Source organism: Trichoplusia ni, chromosome 4 (genome assembly GCF_003590095.1).
Source record: "Trichoplusia ni isolate ovarian cell line Hi5 chromosome 4, tn1, whole genome shotgun sequence".
Lineage (NCBI taxonomy): Eukaryota > Metazoa > Arthropoda > Insecta > Lepidoptera > Noctuidae > Trichoplusia > Trichoplusia ni.
The window spans coordinates 14,297,444-14,315,121 of record NC_039481.1 but is presented as its reverse complement, the minus strand read 5'-3'; the positions used below and the strand labels follow the sequence as shown (position 1 = coordinate 14,315,121).

Here is a 17,678-nt window from a genome sequence, read left to right as displayed (position 1 = left end):
AGTTCCAATTTGTGATACAAATCTTTTCTTCTACGAAACTAATAACAGATGTACGTAGAGATCGATAAATTAAAAGATGGAAAGGCAAAGAAACACTTGTTAGTTGATTGTAATTTGACAATCCGTAAGCTATTCGGCATCGTGGGAAGAGTGTTATGAATTGCTATGCTTTGCCGCGCCCACTAACTAAACGCGGGAGACGCGGCACCTTCGTTCAGGTTTAGTCAGGAAGACGTAAGGACCAGAAATCTTGTCACAGTAACAAAAAAAGACCTGTGAGAAAATATGATAGGCACAAAGTAGTACTAAGCAACACAATCCCAAGTCATTGCCATCATGAGTAACTGATCGAAGACATTAGTGGTAGTATAACGGAAGACGATCATTGAGTGATGTAATAAAGCTGATCGAGACCCATTCACGAGCATGTTCACGCAATTTGCGGTGCACCACTCACGCGTTACCGTCGACGATCATTATAGGAAACGTTATTCTCACACATATCTCGTTTATAATGAGACCTGATGTTTTTATCACACGTTGTTATTATATTGCACTTAGCTTTGAAATCAGTAGGTCTTGAGAATATGATTTTTATAGTAAACTAGGTAAGAATTGATGTCATTCATGAGAACATGCAATGTGAACGATTTTTCCAATGTTTTAAATGAATCCGCTGTTGTGTGTCTGACTTCCTCTTTTGGATTATGTTTTATGAACCTTTTTGATTTGAAAAGAGGATGCTTCAAGTCAATAGGACCATAATCCAACTAAGACGGTCGAACTACGACCATTTTCGCATTTGCTTGGTAAGGTCTATCAAACTTTCTCATATATGAAGCTCATGTGCAGAAGTTTTGTTTCATGACTATCTTACCGTGTACTCTGGCGACACGAGCCTGGACATGAGACTCCTGGGGAAGGAGGAGTGCGCCTCGTCCTCGGGGGACGGCAGCAGCGACGGCGACAGCAGCACCACCGGCACGTGTGCGAAGTGCTCCGTAGGGATACGCATCTGCATAGAGGTAATAGAGAACTAACTATAGCAACAAGAACATAATAATTTTAAGTGGATTTATAAATATAATATAGCTGTACGTAGCAGCATATTTTTTGGCATGTTTTTTGGAAAGCTGAGTTAGGTAGTTTAATAATTGAATTGGAAAAAATCATGGCTGAAAATTATGGATGGGACTGGTGTGAAATCAATAATGAAATATTTTCGTTTTGTTTGTGAGGCATTGTAAGATTTATTGAGTAGATAAATAAAACTACTAAAGTGAATTCTTACCTTTGAACAACATTTTTGACAGACAGTCTTTTTACACAATTTGCATTTCTGGCCCCAAGGACCGAAAATGCCGAACCTTGTTTTCAAACATAAGAAGCATACCTGGAAACAAAAAAACAAACATTTTAATTATTTTAGTCATCTTGCACTAGTGGTTTCTTAGGTTTACGCGAATTTTAGACATTGAAATGAAACTACTTTTACGGATTTTATCGGGTTTTATTTATTTTTATTTTAGGTTTCGAAACGTCGGGAACTAAAATCCAAAATTAAACTGCGATAAAATCCGTAAAAGTAGTTTCATTTCAACATCTTGCACTATTTAACCACATTGTCTAATTTTAGTCACTTCGTTTTTCGATTTAATGCGTCATTTTGTTGTAAGATTTTCAATTTGGATAGCTTGATACTCACTCTTCTCTTTTCAACGTCCTCTTTGACCCTGCCTTCAACTGGCAGTACTTCCAACTCAGCTTTGGTCAGCACAGACCTGATGTGCACTATCTCCTCCAGGGTCAGAGACAACCTGTCGTCGGACATGATGGCATCCTGCCACTGTTTCTGAAAAGCACACTTTTCGTTAATCACAATCAAAATTGGACCTTAAGGTTTCAGTATATAACGGCTTATTTGGAATGTAAGTCTAATTTTTTATCAGGAAATAATTTTCTTATCAGCTCGTTTTATTTCCTTTAAATACTGAAAGGAAAATTGAAAAAACATTGTTTTAAAGTACCTATCTACACACTACAAAAATCCATGCTTAGTATTACGACTACGTTTTTTGTGCTGTTAAGAAAACCGTTACAACTTAGTCACAGTATTCAACATGCATGATGTGCAATAACTAGCGTATTTGCTAAATCTACATTTTGTGATTTTCTACGGACACACCAGTACTTCTGCATGGTATTGCTGTTAGCTAAACATCATCTATTGTTATATTAAGCTATCTAACGCTTGTAAATTCTAAGAATCAGAATCAACTAAAGAGGTTTCATAACTGCGAAAACCTTTTTTAATATCTAAGTTATTATAAGACTGTAACAGCTTTACCCTTGGATCTGGTGATGCCAGGAGAATTAAAGTCTGACCATTAGCAAGTATCCTTAGAATGGGAGAATTATGCTAAATTTGTCAAAAAGCCATTTGTGTAACGACAAAATGTATTTTGGAAGAAGTTTCGCTTGAATTTCGCGTGTTGCTTTAGTAAGGTAGGTAATTCCTCTGAGGGTTTATATATCATTACAGTCTTATATTAGCTACTATCTCACCGACGTCACACAGATATACATAAGTCCCAATTCGTTTCCGCCACCTTCTATTCTACGTCTACTCACATGCGAGCCATGGTTGGGGCTGCCACTAACCGACTTGATGAGTTCGTCCTGTAGACTCGACCGGGACCAGGAGAGCTCTCCCAGTTGCGCGTCAGCGTCGCTACTCGCGAGCGAGGCGGCTCCAGCGCATGACGCTCGGGATCCTGGCCTATTGGAGAAAATGTTGTTGATTAGTTGAATGTTGGTTATATGAAGATGGATGCAGATCTAATTTACTAGGTATTAGGATAATATGATCGGACTAAGAGGATGAGAAGATTTTAGATTATCATTTTTCCTAAATCCTTCTACACTGTGCATATACCTACCATTTGAAAAACAAGATGCAGATGCAGATGTAGAAATACTCAGCATGAAGTCGATGTTTACAATAATTGTATTGTACCTAATGCACTGTAATGATTGTTGAGCCAAAAAACATCTAAAATACTGCAATGGATATTCGGTCGCAATTTATAAATGACAGATCTTGACCCCCTGACATTAGACCAGTGCAGGCTTTCTAACTAAACGGTACTATTGCATTTAATAAGTATGCAAAACAGAAGTTTTATTTGTCATTGCATTTGTTTTGTTTGTTGGTTTCGTCGTGCTTGCAATTTATATTAGGCGGCTTTTTATCTTTGGTGCTTGTAACATTACCGTAATCTTTATCGTTCATCTTTCATTGGATTCGTGTACAAAATTTTTAAGCAACATGAATGTCTATCTTTATTGCTTTGCATTTGCACAGAATACAAAGTATAGAATTGCATGAAATCACATAAAATGATGCTAACAGGAAAAGTGAAGATAATTAAGTAGACAAGAACATTGTTTTCCAATTACAGGATATTCTGACGTTATTAAGGTCATGAAGAAACAACTGTTTAAATTAATTATTATCAGCATTCTTCGTGAATTGTAATTTTCAAGGCTATTAGCCTGTCTAGTTTCTAGTCACCATTCTTTTACACTTTTCGTATCCAACTGTGCAAATGTCTTCAGTATTGGACTATTTTACCGTCAAATTAAATATAAAACAGTAGACTGGATGTTATAGTTCAGAATTTCGTCCTCTCTTACCTTGAATGCGGTAATGAGTGTGCTCCATCGGTAGGTGGACAGACGGCATGCGTGACTGTGTGCCGTCTCATGGAGGCTCGCCGCGACGGACACTGCGTTGCCAAGTCGTATGCTGCGGACAGAAGGATCATTTCAAACAATTGCCGAGATCTTCATGTGGATTTTATGATATTTTTGGATGATGGTTTTTTTTTAATTGTTTAAAAGAAGAATTGATCAGACTAAGAAGAAAAAGAAAAACTATTGTTGTATTGTCCATAAATATTTAATAGTAAATGAAGGTTTCTTAAGTTTTCAAAATCAATTAAAACATAGTGAACTAAGATACATTCAGAAAAACTAAACACCATGTAACGTGGTTACAAAATTAGTATAAATAGTGTCATATCTTTAAACAGAAAACAGTGAACTTTAGTTGACTTACATCCAAGTGATTTATTCTAACCTAGAACCTAAATGGCACTAAATTCGATACAATCATTAAACATCTAATGAAAAACAATAATTAACACTGAATACGATGCGAGTAATCTTTTGATCGCCACAGCGTTTCGTAACTTTTAAATTAAGAATGTGAACATCAAGCAAGATGACGTGCTAAAAGGGTAGAGTTCCGTCTCTTTTCCACTATGGCTTCTGTCATGTCTTGATTTCAGCTGCAGAGGTAGACCCTGCCGCTCTAGCTAAGTGACATATAAATGTCGTTAACGTCAATGAAAACGCTTGAATTTATGGAGATGACAGGTCATAGGACTTATCGACACGAAATGTCATCTCGATACATTTTAACGTTATTACAGCGCTAAAGATTGCAGAAATATCATTTGGCTGAAGGGGCTGGACACTACATGTGTAATATCGTATACACTCAACTATGGCGGTCAGAAGATAATGAAACAGATTGATAGATGATTAATGAACTAATAAATAATCTGATAAATAAAAGACACTTAAAGTTTAGAGAAGGCATCGATAATCGTCTGTATTCGTTTCGTTATCGTCCGTAAAACCATTGAACTGAAAAAATAACAGGTGATTGCAAAGCGAACGGAATGCAGATAGGGATTACGACAAGGTGAAAAGAGAAAAAAATATTCTGCCATTTGGTAACGAAAAATATTAGACACGTATGTTTAGTTTCTACGCACTCAATATTTGACATTAACACTGATCAGTGAACGTAATTTAATTATTGTCAGTCGGTTCGATGGAGTCCCAAGGATTACTCCTGGTTTCTGCAAGCCTCATCAACTCAACTTGTAGTACATTAGTTATTCGTTGGCCACAACATTTCAGGATTGAGAGACGAAACGTTAATCAGCCTTTCAGAAACCGGTGGTATAACTAAGTGACAGAAACAAAAAGTCATGATCCCTATAAAAAGCGTGGTAACAGTAACATGCTGATTAATGCATGCTGTCATACATTCGAGGGTTTCGTCGCAGAACTGGTGGTACTCGTCGTGGGATATGCGCGTGCGCGGCGGCGCTCGCGGCGGCGTCTCCTCTGTGTGACGTCACCAACCAATCAGATCAATGCCAAGGCGTGCGTTGGGAGGACAGTGCATATCATCAGTATTTTTTGCGATATCCTGTCTTATCACAAAGATGTGTGGTCCATTTTACCACTTCAATAAAGAACTTAGGTTAAATTTATTTGACAGAAAGAGTCACTTTTTAATAGTTTTTTTTTTGTGATAAGACAGATATTTAATTAAAGTTTATAATATTAATTTTGGCTTGGAAGTTTAAAACTTGGCGTAAAACACTTTTAGGAATAGATAGTATATCATATAGTTGTAGATAAAGTAGTAGTGTGCCTTACCGGTCCTTTTCCAAGGCTTGGGAGTTTGTTGCTGTGGTGCCGTGTGCCTCGGGAACGGCTGGGGCGCGCACACTTCAGGACTCGTACACGTTTCTGTGTCATCTTCGTCTTCATCATCCTGGGAAAAGACAAAAGGTTCGTTAAAGAATGAACAATAAATATTTAATATTTTTAAATTGGGAAAAACAGTGATGCTTATGTCAAATGACCCTAGCCTGAAAGATCGATTTCGATTCTTTTTAAAAAGAAAAAATAGTACTGGTCTGGTTAGTATTTTGAAATTGGAATTGGGGAAGAAGTATCGGATTAATTGACCGGGGGTCTCAAATAACGTTCGCTTCTTATAATTTTAACTGTGTATGTTAAGTTAAAAACCTATCATTATACATTTAACTTATCAATAATCACGTTTAGTTTACTTCAATTAAGCCACGCGTTACATAAGCTCGTCACAGTATTATATAATAATTTATCTCTAGAGCCGGTGCAATAACAGTTGTTACGGTTTACGTCATAGATACCACAACTACTTGTCTCAAATAAGTTATTACACCATAAAATACAACTTACTCCATTATCGATTACCAAGAAAACTTGCTTCGAAGATAATACCTTTTTGGTTCTTAAAATGGGTATGTCATATAAATTAAGTGACATTTTAAAATCAGGTACTTCTATTCGTCTTCTCCTTGGTTTCCTGAACAATTCTGATAAATTTTAGCTTGTAGTTGGGTCACACTTTGAATTTAAAGATAGGCTACTTTTGTAGAGTCAACTGAAATCCTTAAGTTAAGTTGCGGCCCGAAGCTAGTTGTAACAATTAAAAATCGAATGCTGTACATGGATCCTTAACAAGCTTTCTCAACTTACACTTTTTATTCGTCCTGTATTCTTTAAGATATCGCTTAGAGAAAATTAATTATCCCTGAAAGATACCTAAACTAAATGTACAAGCACTCTTTTTCTAGAAGATAAATTGCCATCGTAATGATATACACTTCAAGAAGTCTATTTATACTGAATACTTAGTATCCACAGCTGAGAATATTGTAGGATACCTATGAATAAAATTAACCCTCCTTTGACCTTGCAACGCGGTGAATATTTATATGCTAAAGCTTCTGTAATAAATTTGTTTGTTACATTATTCATTCTGTAGACTTGTGAATCAGATTGTTGCCTAACGTCTTTTACTCTTGTCTGTTTTCTTCTTTTATACTAACTTTGAAATTTACTATTAATTTTTTGTTGTAACAAGTCACTTGAAACCAATTCTCAAATGTACAGTCCTGAATATCAAAACCAATTATACAACCTTTCTTGATTCAATCCTTTTTTCTGCCCACATATTCCTGAGAAATACATTCACATTCGGAAGTACATAAACAACACATTAGCAAAGCCTTTCATCGAGAAAGCATTAACTTGATGTCAGAGAGCGTGTAGCGTGTAGTGTGCAGCGTGCAGCGATGCACTCGCATTACATAACGCAAAACCTTCAAGTTTGCTTCAAGCCTTGCGAACAGGTATTTCCAATGAAATATTACACGAAGGGAAAGTTATGGGCTCGTACTTGGTATGTCGGAACTCTCAGAACTACCATCAGTTGTGCATTATACTGTAAGTAGTCCTTTAACTTACAAAAGCACTTCTAACAGGCAACAAGTATCGTAATGATAGCTTCCAACAATAGAAGCTGTTGTGCTGGTTCATTGTTTTATGAAAATAATAATAAAGTTAATATTGACTTTGATATCTATTGAAATGTGCATTAAATTTGGCCACATACTTAAATCAGGTCAGATAATTACGGCTAGACTGTTCGATCAGCGAATTTTTTTCACTACTTACACTCAAAACTGTAATATTACTCTAAAATGTATAAAGGTAAAAAAAATGGATAAATATGAATTGATATAAGCTACTCCAGTTGTTACAAAAAGAGCTCTCATGTCCCATTAACCGCAGTAAAACAGCCTTCAAAGAGCGTATGTGGAAAACATAATGTCAACTACAACAGGATTATCCGGACTCACCTCTGACATTCAAACAGACTAATGAATGACATCGTTCATTACGCAAATTACAATGTACAGAGCTTAACCTCAAAACAGGACCGATTCTGTTATAAAAACGAGACGCCGCTACATGCAGTGTAATGCGCTCTCTCTCTTCCGCATTACCAACAGTCTCGTTTTAACACTGGGTAGGTACACACTACCATAAAGGCCTCGCGTATAAGCATAAATCCAATTTGTATGAAAACCTAATGAATTGGAATGGTGCCAAAATTGTGCGCCACTATCATGAGCTGATTTGATTAGGATTGGCGTTTTTGCTGCTTCTAAAATGAAGTCTGGTTCGGACTTCCCTATTTTAGGTACGATTTATTGGGTTTCTTGAGTAGGCATCAGCCTAGCCTATTTTCAATAATGTTGAGGTCGGCTTCCAGTCTATTTGGATGCAGCGTGCAGAATTCTCGAATAGTAGGGAGAAACATTACTTCTTATCTAACTAAGGATAGGTATATGTAGAGTCGTTAAATCGACAACATAAACGAAAATCTTACTTGGTCCTCTGGTACGACTAAGGATCACGTATGAAGGACCAATTTGAATATTGATGGAAAAAAACTTTTTTTTCGATTTTCGCGTTTCACTATTTACTTTTAAACATTTACAAAATCGTTACAGAAAATTACTCGTGTAGTCGTGTCTATGCGAAAATGTCCAGTCAGCAAATTGGGTACAGGACAGACGTCACAAGGTGAGCTCGACAAAGGTATGTCACTCAAGGAGGCTTTATTCATCCCTTAATGTATCAACCTGTTTTGTTCTATAAAAGACTCGAGGTCGAGACCAAAAGTAGTTAAATAACATTCAAAGGTCACTGAAGAATGTGCAAAAACTGTAGAAATTTAAAAAGAAAATCGTCCTTCTAAATTTAAATTTGTGAATGAAGCGCTTCTCTTTTTAGAATATTCTGTTGTTTTGTTTTAATGCTATAAAAGCAACGGGCTTTTATATCTGGAGCATTGTTGAAACGTGAGTGTGTTGCTTGTCGAGAACAGAATTTAATGATCCACCCATCATCGTCATTATTTCTAATGTTTTTCAAGTTGTATTTTCTGAGAACATTACAACAGGTTGGCAAGCGCGTAGGTAGACGTTATGAACGTAAAATGACATTCGAAACTTATGATTAACTTATCTAATATTCAAATCCCGTTTTAAAACTATTGAAAACAGTTCCGTTCCAATGAAAAAGCAATCTAATGTCTCAGAGTTTATAGTTTAAAATCCCGTTGTAAAAGAAACTAGGGCATGGAGCCTTGTGAGACAAGTTTGCACAAGTGTACATGTTTTAAGGATACAATTTCTTGTACAGTTACGTGGTAATTAGCGTGAACACTAAAATTAGGTGTTTAAAGAAACGTCAGTTGAAATATGGTTCTCCGTAAAAAGTTTGTACGTTTAAATAGAACACAAATACAACGTTACAACAAAAAGAAATACATATGTGTGGTCCTATAATGCAAAAGAGATATTTATACGAATTCTGAATGTTTTTTATTCATGGGATATGACATAAATAATTGTGATACAAAGAAAGCCTAAGGAATTATAACACTTTTGCTGAGTTTCTTGCTTGTGGAGGTCAGATTGGCAGTCAGCTAGTTTTATTTAACATGGTTTTAAACACCTATGAAATTAAGTTTAAATAGGGTGAAACTTGAGTCTGCATCATCATTGCTTGAAAAAGGTCGTTAGAAGCAGAATAGGTACATTCACTGTCAATATATCTATGACATACATAGTTTAATCTACTGCGAGTACAATCGTGCACAAAAGTAATTACAAAGCGAAGTGTGAGGCGCCGGTAATTACACGTTCACAAACGTTTATTGCTTGTTCGCGCGGTTTGTGTACACTTCATTAATTTGTCTTCGTGTTCTTAGAGATACGAATATAAGACTGTATTGTGTTTGAGATGCGATAGTTAATTAGCGAAATGGAAAAAGTAAATATTTGGTAAAAGCATTGTCGACGTTTGCGTAGCCAAATAGGTATCTACTTACCTGTACTACTTTATTTAAAGCTGTCAATAGATAGTACGCAAATATGTTTTCTTCAGAAAAAGTTAAATTGTACTTTAAATGGCATTTTCAAATGTCAACAAAAACAAAAATTACCAACAATAAAACAGTTAAAAACAGCACATATTGAGTCATAAAAAATAATGACACTCATTTCGTTTCTTTCAAAACACACATTATGTACCCATAGTATTATAGACGCTTTACAACTTCTTCGCAAAAGGTTTTAAAATTATAAAGTGCAAAAGAGTATGAACATTCGTTGAGTATTACAACCAGTCACGCACTTTACTCCGAGCGTTATAATAGGTGTAACAACTTTTTATTCACAATAAGGCAGGCACAATAACAATATCGGTATTATATCGTTTCATTTCACGCTTCGCTACTTCGTTCCAATCTTGGCCTTATAATAGGCATCAGGCAATCATCTATTCTATGTACGAGTGCGATTGTCATTTATTTTTTGCTATGTCATTGGCCAGAAAGAAGATTTTGCCAGAGACGAAATCTTTTCTTAATTTTGCACTGTTAGGCACTGTCCATTTCCTGGACAAAATTTAAATTATAACTAAAACAAGTCTAAGCTAGAACCTGTTTCGTAGGGTTTCGTAAGGTCTATAATTATGTACCATATCTTACAACTGCCTTAGTATACGTAGATAGTACAAGAAATTCATAAATACTTTGACCCAAAAAAAAAACAAAGACCAAAGAAACATAAACAGTAACGTAAAATAAATATTCACGAGGAAAACACTAAACCATTTAACCAAACAACTTTTATACTTAACACTAACTTAAAAAAACAAAACCATCTAAAAAGCGTTGATATTTTAACCGAACTCCTTTTATCTGGGCACCGACCTCTGAGGTCATAGCAGGTCGTAACCACTGGCGTATAGTTATGACATAATCTAGATATCAAAAATTATACGGCCGTGTGGCTCCGTGCCAAGAACGGCAGCCGCGGTGCCTCTCGCGTGCTGGAGGCGCAACCACCACATCTGGAAGCAAGAGTGGAAGCGAGAAAGCACAAGCACGGGTAGAACAGCGTCTCTTTTCCACTAAGGTAGAATTAGTTTAAGGTGTGTTTGTAGGCCTCTGTACTGAAGCCGTTCATGCTTGGATCTGAAGGATGCATTAGCATGTTAAAGACACCACACAATAAAGAGTTTGTATACCTTTAATCATCCGGGTGCTAATTTGTTACATGTAATTTGATTGTTGAAACTATTGGAATTTTTAGGGTTCTATAATAATGCTAGCATAGGATGTATATATCCGTCAAAAAGTACATGATAGCAAATGTAAATAGTAGAAATTCTCATGTAGGTGATGATTGTGCGCAGTTGTAAACTCTATAAATTCTTGTTACTGTTGTTGTTATTGATTATTTTATTTGCCGAAAAGCAATACAATTTCTGTAGATTGTACAATCAAAAAAGATTCATTTACAGTTAATCATTGTATTGTACTTGTTATATTGTATGGTCCTTCTTAAAGCTCTTATCAGCTACAGACGTATGCTTAACTAGTAAAAAACAAAGCCAGTTTATAAGTTTTCTATTATATTATATTGCGATGAATATTCGGTTAAAACCATTACTATTAATTGATTACGCACAGTTAAACCGCGAAGCAATATAAATTCTTCTAATCATTTAAATATAGTCAGAATTAATGCAATAAAATATTTTAGTTTCGTAGTTGTTTTTATTTTTCTTGTTTAAACTATTTTACTGAAAAAAAAAACAGTAGTTTTAAGAGATAGTTGTAGCATCAATGGACTCTTAAACAGCAAGCAGCAGACACGAAATATATTTTTACTTATTGAATCCTTATCAAAGTAATTAAAAGGTAAAAGAAGCCTAGTTTTTTAAGAAGGCTAGCAAAACACTCGTCATCATTGCTTTCTTTGATTTAGAAATAAAATATTTCTTCTTCAAGAAAACGTCTTCAAATATTATTCTTGCTTCATTAAAAATATTTCATGTTAACTTGACACAAATTCTAAGCAATAACACTTATGAGCGCCTCTGTACCCTTTCAAGGAAGTAAGTACTTGTATATATTGGTACCTACAACAAAAGTCTACCTACACAAACCTATCAAACAACCTTTTGTGCTTGATTGCTTCGGGCGATCTCGATAAATACGCGAGAGTAAACCGTAAAAACCAATTATATGACCAATTTTATTGATCTATGAACTAACGAATCCTTAATTAGGAAAACAAACCGCACGTGTACACATCTAAACTTCTTTATAAATATGTTGTTGCTTATATATGCCGAATAGAGAACTATCTTCTCAGTTTCATTTTATCACAATTGGTTCACGCATTTCTGAGCTACAGACAGAAACTTACATAATACGTAAACAAATCATCAATCCAAACACTTTCAACTCCCATCTATTCCCACTAACAATATTTTAATCGTTCATAACACTTGTACTTAAATATCAATAATAGAAAGTGCAATTACCTCAAGATTGTCAAAGTCTACTTTGATGAGGCGTCGTTGCGGCTGCGCGTGCGGCGTTACGTCACCGCCGCGTCGCGTGTCGCCCCCTCCTGGACCGCTACCTGCACCACTCGTTGCTGAAAACAAAATGATTTGTTAATCATGGGTAAGATATTGTATGAAAGTACTAAGGAACTATCGAAAAGAAAATTATCTATATATCGTTAATAGATATTCGCTTTCCTTAAAACAAAGGTCTTAGGAATTACTGTTGCAAGGGGAGAAACCATCAATCTTCGTAGCCATTTATAAAGATAATTCGGAACTGTTTATAATTTGATAGGACATACGTTTGCTAAAACATGTTTGTTTAAAAAAAGTCGTTACTAACATTGTTTTTGAAAATTTCTTCAGCACGGGTAAGAAACAAAGCATTTAATAAAATAAACGTAGAAACAAGAGACATTCCCTTACAATTAATTAACAAAATATAAGAATTATAAAATTGATTATTGAATCGCGTATCAATCTGCCAAAACTAAAAAGCAATTAACTGTTTTCAATTTGGAAGAAACAAGATAAAGTTAAATTTGGAAAAAAGCTCAAGTTTTTAACACCAAGAACCGTTACATTCACAAAACAAATATTACAAAAAATTGTGTAAGGCGTTAAGATTAATGGAAAATGTCTGCAGGGTGGCCAGCCGTGTTCAGCGACAAAATGAATTACTAAACTGGACATCACTGGACACACAAGTAATTTGTCTGCGTTCTATATTTAAACACGTCCGTTACGTACGTTACATGAAGAATCCCTAAAGAGATAAAGATAATATATATATTGTAAAGTACGTTAAAAAGGAAAATAGAAGTGTCAAAATATAAGGTGGTAAAAAAGGCACAAGACCGCGAAAGCTGGAAAACGATGACATAAAGACGTTGAGACAAGTCAAACTAACGAAGTCAATCATATAGAGACTGAAGAGGTTGTATAATCAGAGAAATCAATATATCATTTGCAAAACTAAGAAATACTGAAGATTCCATTACATTGTAGAGTACTTTGGCCAATATTGGACAAACATTTGCCACTGTAAGTCGAACAAAAAAGTTGGCCATTGATCCGCTTTTACGAGTATGCCTCAAGAGAAATACATTCCCGAATATGTGTAGAAGAAAATACTGAACAACAGTCTGTCAATAAAATAAATATAGGTCTGCAAGCAATCCGTCAGGCTCACACTCATATCTGCTATAATCCTGAACGATCGATCGTCATTTTAACAGCTTACAGTTCTGAAATCCAGACTTTATGAAGTACAGTTTTAAACCCTGTATTCAGAAACATGTTTGCTGTATGCGACGAAAAGACGAAATTCTTATATAAAAGGCTTATAAAAGTTATTATGTACCTATAGTAAATATACATTTAAGGTTATATTGGTATAGAGTTTGTAGGTTACAAAATACTTGCGTGTAATAACAGGTCCTTTTAGTCGGAAAGGACCAATAAAATTCCTTAAAGGAAATACTTGAATAAAAGTAAACAGCGAATACTTGGAAGTTGAAAGCAAACAACTCAAAGCAAAACATGTTATAATAACCGTAAACAAGCTTAATTACAGAGTTTTTCGGTTCCATTATAAATCGTACAATAATTTGTTTAATCAATCCGTAGTATGGAGGTTGACGCAACGTAAACGTAGCCCAGATAAGTAATGAACCTTTGTCAACGACACGAATAAATGTTCATAACTGCTTTATACGAAGCAGCTGTTATCCAAACACGGCACCTCGTGTTTTCAAATAAAAAAGTACAAAAGAAAAGTAACGGTATCTGTCAAAAATCGGACAATGACCGGGAAACTGAATTACAATAATGTATAATTACAATGTGTTTTATAATACCCAAAGTTCAGAAAAAAATAATTAATAATAAAACTTGTAAATTAAATAAATGGTATCCAAGTTTTATACCAAAACAAAGAATGTTTGAAATCTGAAAAAAGAAAAAGTGACGTCAGTTTTTTTTTCTTTATTCAAAATGTATCTGGCTTTAGATCTCCGTACAACCGGCCTATAAAACACATTCACCGTTCTACCAATTTCAAATACAGAACACCTAAATAACAGTATTCGTATAATTTTCGCATGACCTTTATAGCCTCGCGCTAAGGGTTGCGGTGTTTACGTAAGCGACACAGCTGCGATTTATTCCTGCGTGTTACACCCAATAACGAACCGTGAGACTGGCAACATTCTGCACACTGTTGTTAGAACTTGTAAAGCAATAATGTTTACGTTGTTTTTGATGTATCAAGTAATTTTAAGAGGTATTTTTATAGAATATGTGCGGTTAAAATTTGAAATGGTCGTGCGCTTTGCGTCGTGAGGTCTTGAGTTCCAATTAGAAAATAAGTGAAAATACAGTATTATATTTACATGTTTATTCTGGTGAACAGCATAATTTAAAGAAACTAGTTGTCGACCCCATCCTATCTTGAAAAAGGTCTAAGCAGAACTCAGTTTTGTTTAGACCAAGGCATATGTTTTTGCTTGCAAACCTTCGTGCGTATACCAGCACTTATTACAACAGACACTTCAGACCTTTACGTCTGAATAGATCACATCGCAACCATTAACACATACTGTCGCAATAGGTTCTCACAGATACGTTGCCAACGCAGTCTCATATCAACTACGATCTAACTGCAATACGGTACACGGCCTAACTCTACATTTCGAATTTCGAAACTCATTCGGTTTTTATGAACGGCCAGTGCAAGGAACTTTTTATGGCGTTTCGAAATAAAATGCAAATGGCCGCTGCAAAAAGTTTGATCGATATCTACTGAGGCGAGTATGAATGGAATGTATTATTACAGAAATTTCATTTGCTAGGTTTCAAAAGGCTTTAAATTGAAAGGATCTCTAAATATAAATTTATCAAAAATGCTTTTATAAATATTTTATGAAAAGAAATGGAATTCTCTCGTTTGCGAACTTGTAAAATAGGCGTTTTAGAACCGGCTCACAATTCCAACATTTAGATCACAAAAAAATATATCTTTTATAATTTTCGAGCAATCGGAATTTTGGTTAGAAATAAAAAATGATGTGAAAAATAAATAAGTCACGAAATTCAAAATTGTTAGTTACGCACTGTTGCGCCACCAACGACGTGTGTACTTTTATTTGAACCATTTGTACGGGCCAATTACTGTGTGATGTATTTGATGTACTACATTGGTGCGGCACTTTCACCGTCCTTGCTTTGTAAGGAGTGTTGATGCAAGAGCCTATGTTGTGAGACAATAAATTATAATGTGCCTTATTTTGTTTTCGATGAAATCCCACTTCGATTAACTCACTTTTGCTAGCGAGATTACTGAACTACAAAATCATCTAATAGAATTACGTATATGGGAGTAAATATTCAATACGTAAAATAAAAGAACGAGTAAACAATCTATTGTTCAAACATTTAATTTCCCTCAAGTCATTTTGTACAAAAACGCGAAAAACACGCAACCTTTAACGTCACTTATTAATGGTATGACTAGGATCTGACATTATTTTTATCACCCACCTAATAATAAATGTGTCCTACAAAAATATATTCTATTCGAAAGGACAAGCGATGATTTTTTAATAAATCTATAATATTTGACGGCAGTATTCTTGGCACCTGAAAGCCTTGAAGCCTTGAAAGCGTGAAAGAGAACGACCAAATCCGATCAGTCTCCGTCAATTTCAATATCATTTATATTCTTTTCGCACTTTTTGTTACTTTTATTTTTTAGACGAGCTCAAAGATTGTTGACCAACAGTTAAAATTTATATTTATTAAAAAACCAACCGTGCACGATGGTGCACGTTGCACAAGTACCTAGTATTTTATGACAGAATTCCAACATTTCAAAAGAAATACTATTGTAACAATAATTTTATTTAGTCACATTATTATCTAAAAGTTTGAAAATAGTTGTAACACATTCATGTTTGATTGTTCGTTTCAACGAATAGGGGAAAAACCATCATGTCAAACGTGACTTACCTATGAACTTTGCATAAATATGTCAAGATTCGTGCAAATTAGGTTAGTCGGACAAAGTTCTAAAGCGTTAACACTCTCTATAACATTTTATATACTTAATACTATTAAACTTTGCAATTGTAGACTATAGATACAGTATTAGCAAAAAAACTATAAAAAAAATAGTTTTTCAGATAAAGTAAGTTACTGTTAAATAGATTAATATTAAAATGCTAATTTTGTTACGATTTTATCACACAAGTTAACCGCATAAGTAGGCGGTAACTTTGATTGATGTAACTTAGTTAATAGCGCCGCATAACGTTAACTGCAATCTGTAACCGCGGTGAGTTTAACCGCTGCTTATTACGAGCATGTAGTTAAGACTTGTAGAGATTAAATTGTACTTAATTTTACGCTTCATTTACACAATAATATGTGCATTAATGTTTGTAGCATTTTCTTCTGCAAAATGTATTGCAAGTTAGTGATACGATAACTTCTCATTTAATTTGTTTTTATACATACTCATTAATTTAGCTCCTTAAAGATTATTTATCAGGCAACTTATTTTAAAGTATTTTAAGAAATGTAAATAAGCTAATATATATCTGTTACATAATTAATGAGACAAACAAGTTGTGAATGTTAAGTATCTAATACGTATTAAATATTTAAGGTATCTACGACTTAACAAACCGAACGTAAGCAAATTTGCCGAAGAAAACCGTAACACAGGGATGTCTAATAGCATTTCCCTAATTAATAACCTCATAAATTGACACATCATATCTCGTTAACGTCGTTAACTAATATATAAAATTCCCGTGTCACGATGTTAGTTACCGTACTCCTCCGAAACGGCTTTACCGATTTTTACCAAATTTTATATGCGTATTCAGTAGGTCTGAGAATCGACTAACATCTATTTTTCATACGTGTCAAGGGTTGCTCACACTAAAAAAATATATTTTATTTTTGGACGAAATTTTTTGTTTTTATTTGTTAATAATGTGGCATTAAGCAATACATACAACTAGAAATAATTTATTAGGCAAAACAACGTTTGCTGGGTCAGCTAGTAACCTTATAAATTCTAGGAAAGCTACCTTTTTATATCCATCATAGAAAAGAAAAATATTAGTATTAGAATAGACTTAGTCACTAGTTCTGAAGTATAACTTATTGTGCCTGTTTAAGCCTACTTACTATAAATAAAAACATTTTGATTGATCTAGATCAGTTTCACCAACTCCATACGAATAAACAACTAATATACTCATATTAGCTAACAAGAACATCGTTTCATAACAACTGTGATTAATAAGCCATAATTTACAAATATATCACCTTTGTATTAACGTTATCTTTGATTTGTCTACAATGAAAGTCAAAAGCAAACATTTATCCTCCCATAAAAACCATATTTGACAATCTCATTTACCAATAAACATGTAGGCACTATCAAATGTTATTAGGGGTTTGTGCCACTGTAATATAACCTTAATATAATGTTTGTCCACGTTAATCTAACGCCCCTGGCCACCGCTGACGGTGAA

The 17,678-nt window shown here is 34.6% G+C and overlaps 1 protein-coding gene across 1 annotated transcript in view; it reads right to left on the bottom strand.

The window, feature by feature from the left end:
• Positions 1-17,678, bottom strand: part of LOC113493111 (protein spire) — a 51,989-nt gene that overhangs the window by 821 nt on the left and 33,490 nt on the right. Inside the window, exons 5-11 of the mRNA XM_026870932.1 lie at positions 12,106-12,221; positions 5,521-5,638; positions 3,697-3,808; positions 2,632-2,779; positions 1,706-1,852; positions 1,292-1,393; positions 878-1,015 (exon numbers count right to left, since the gene is read on the bottom strand). Of these exons, the coding sequence (XP_026726733.1) occupies positions 878-1,015; positions 1,292-1,393; positions 1,706-1,852; positions 2,632-2,779; positions 3,697-3,808; positions 5,521-5,638; positions 12,106-12,221 (881 nt within the window). The remainder of the gene's footprint in view (positions 1-877; positions 1,016-1,291; positions 1,394-1,705; positions 1,853-2,631; positions 2,780-3,696; positions 3,809-5,520; positions 5,639-12,105; positions 12,222-17,678) is intronic.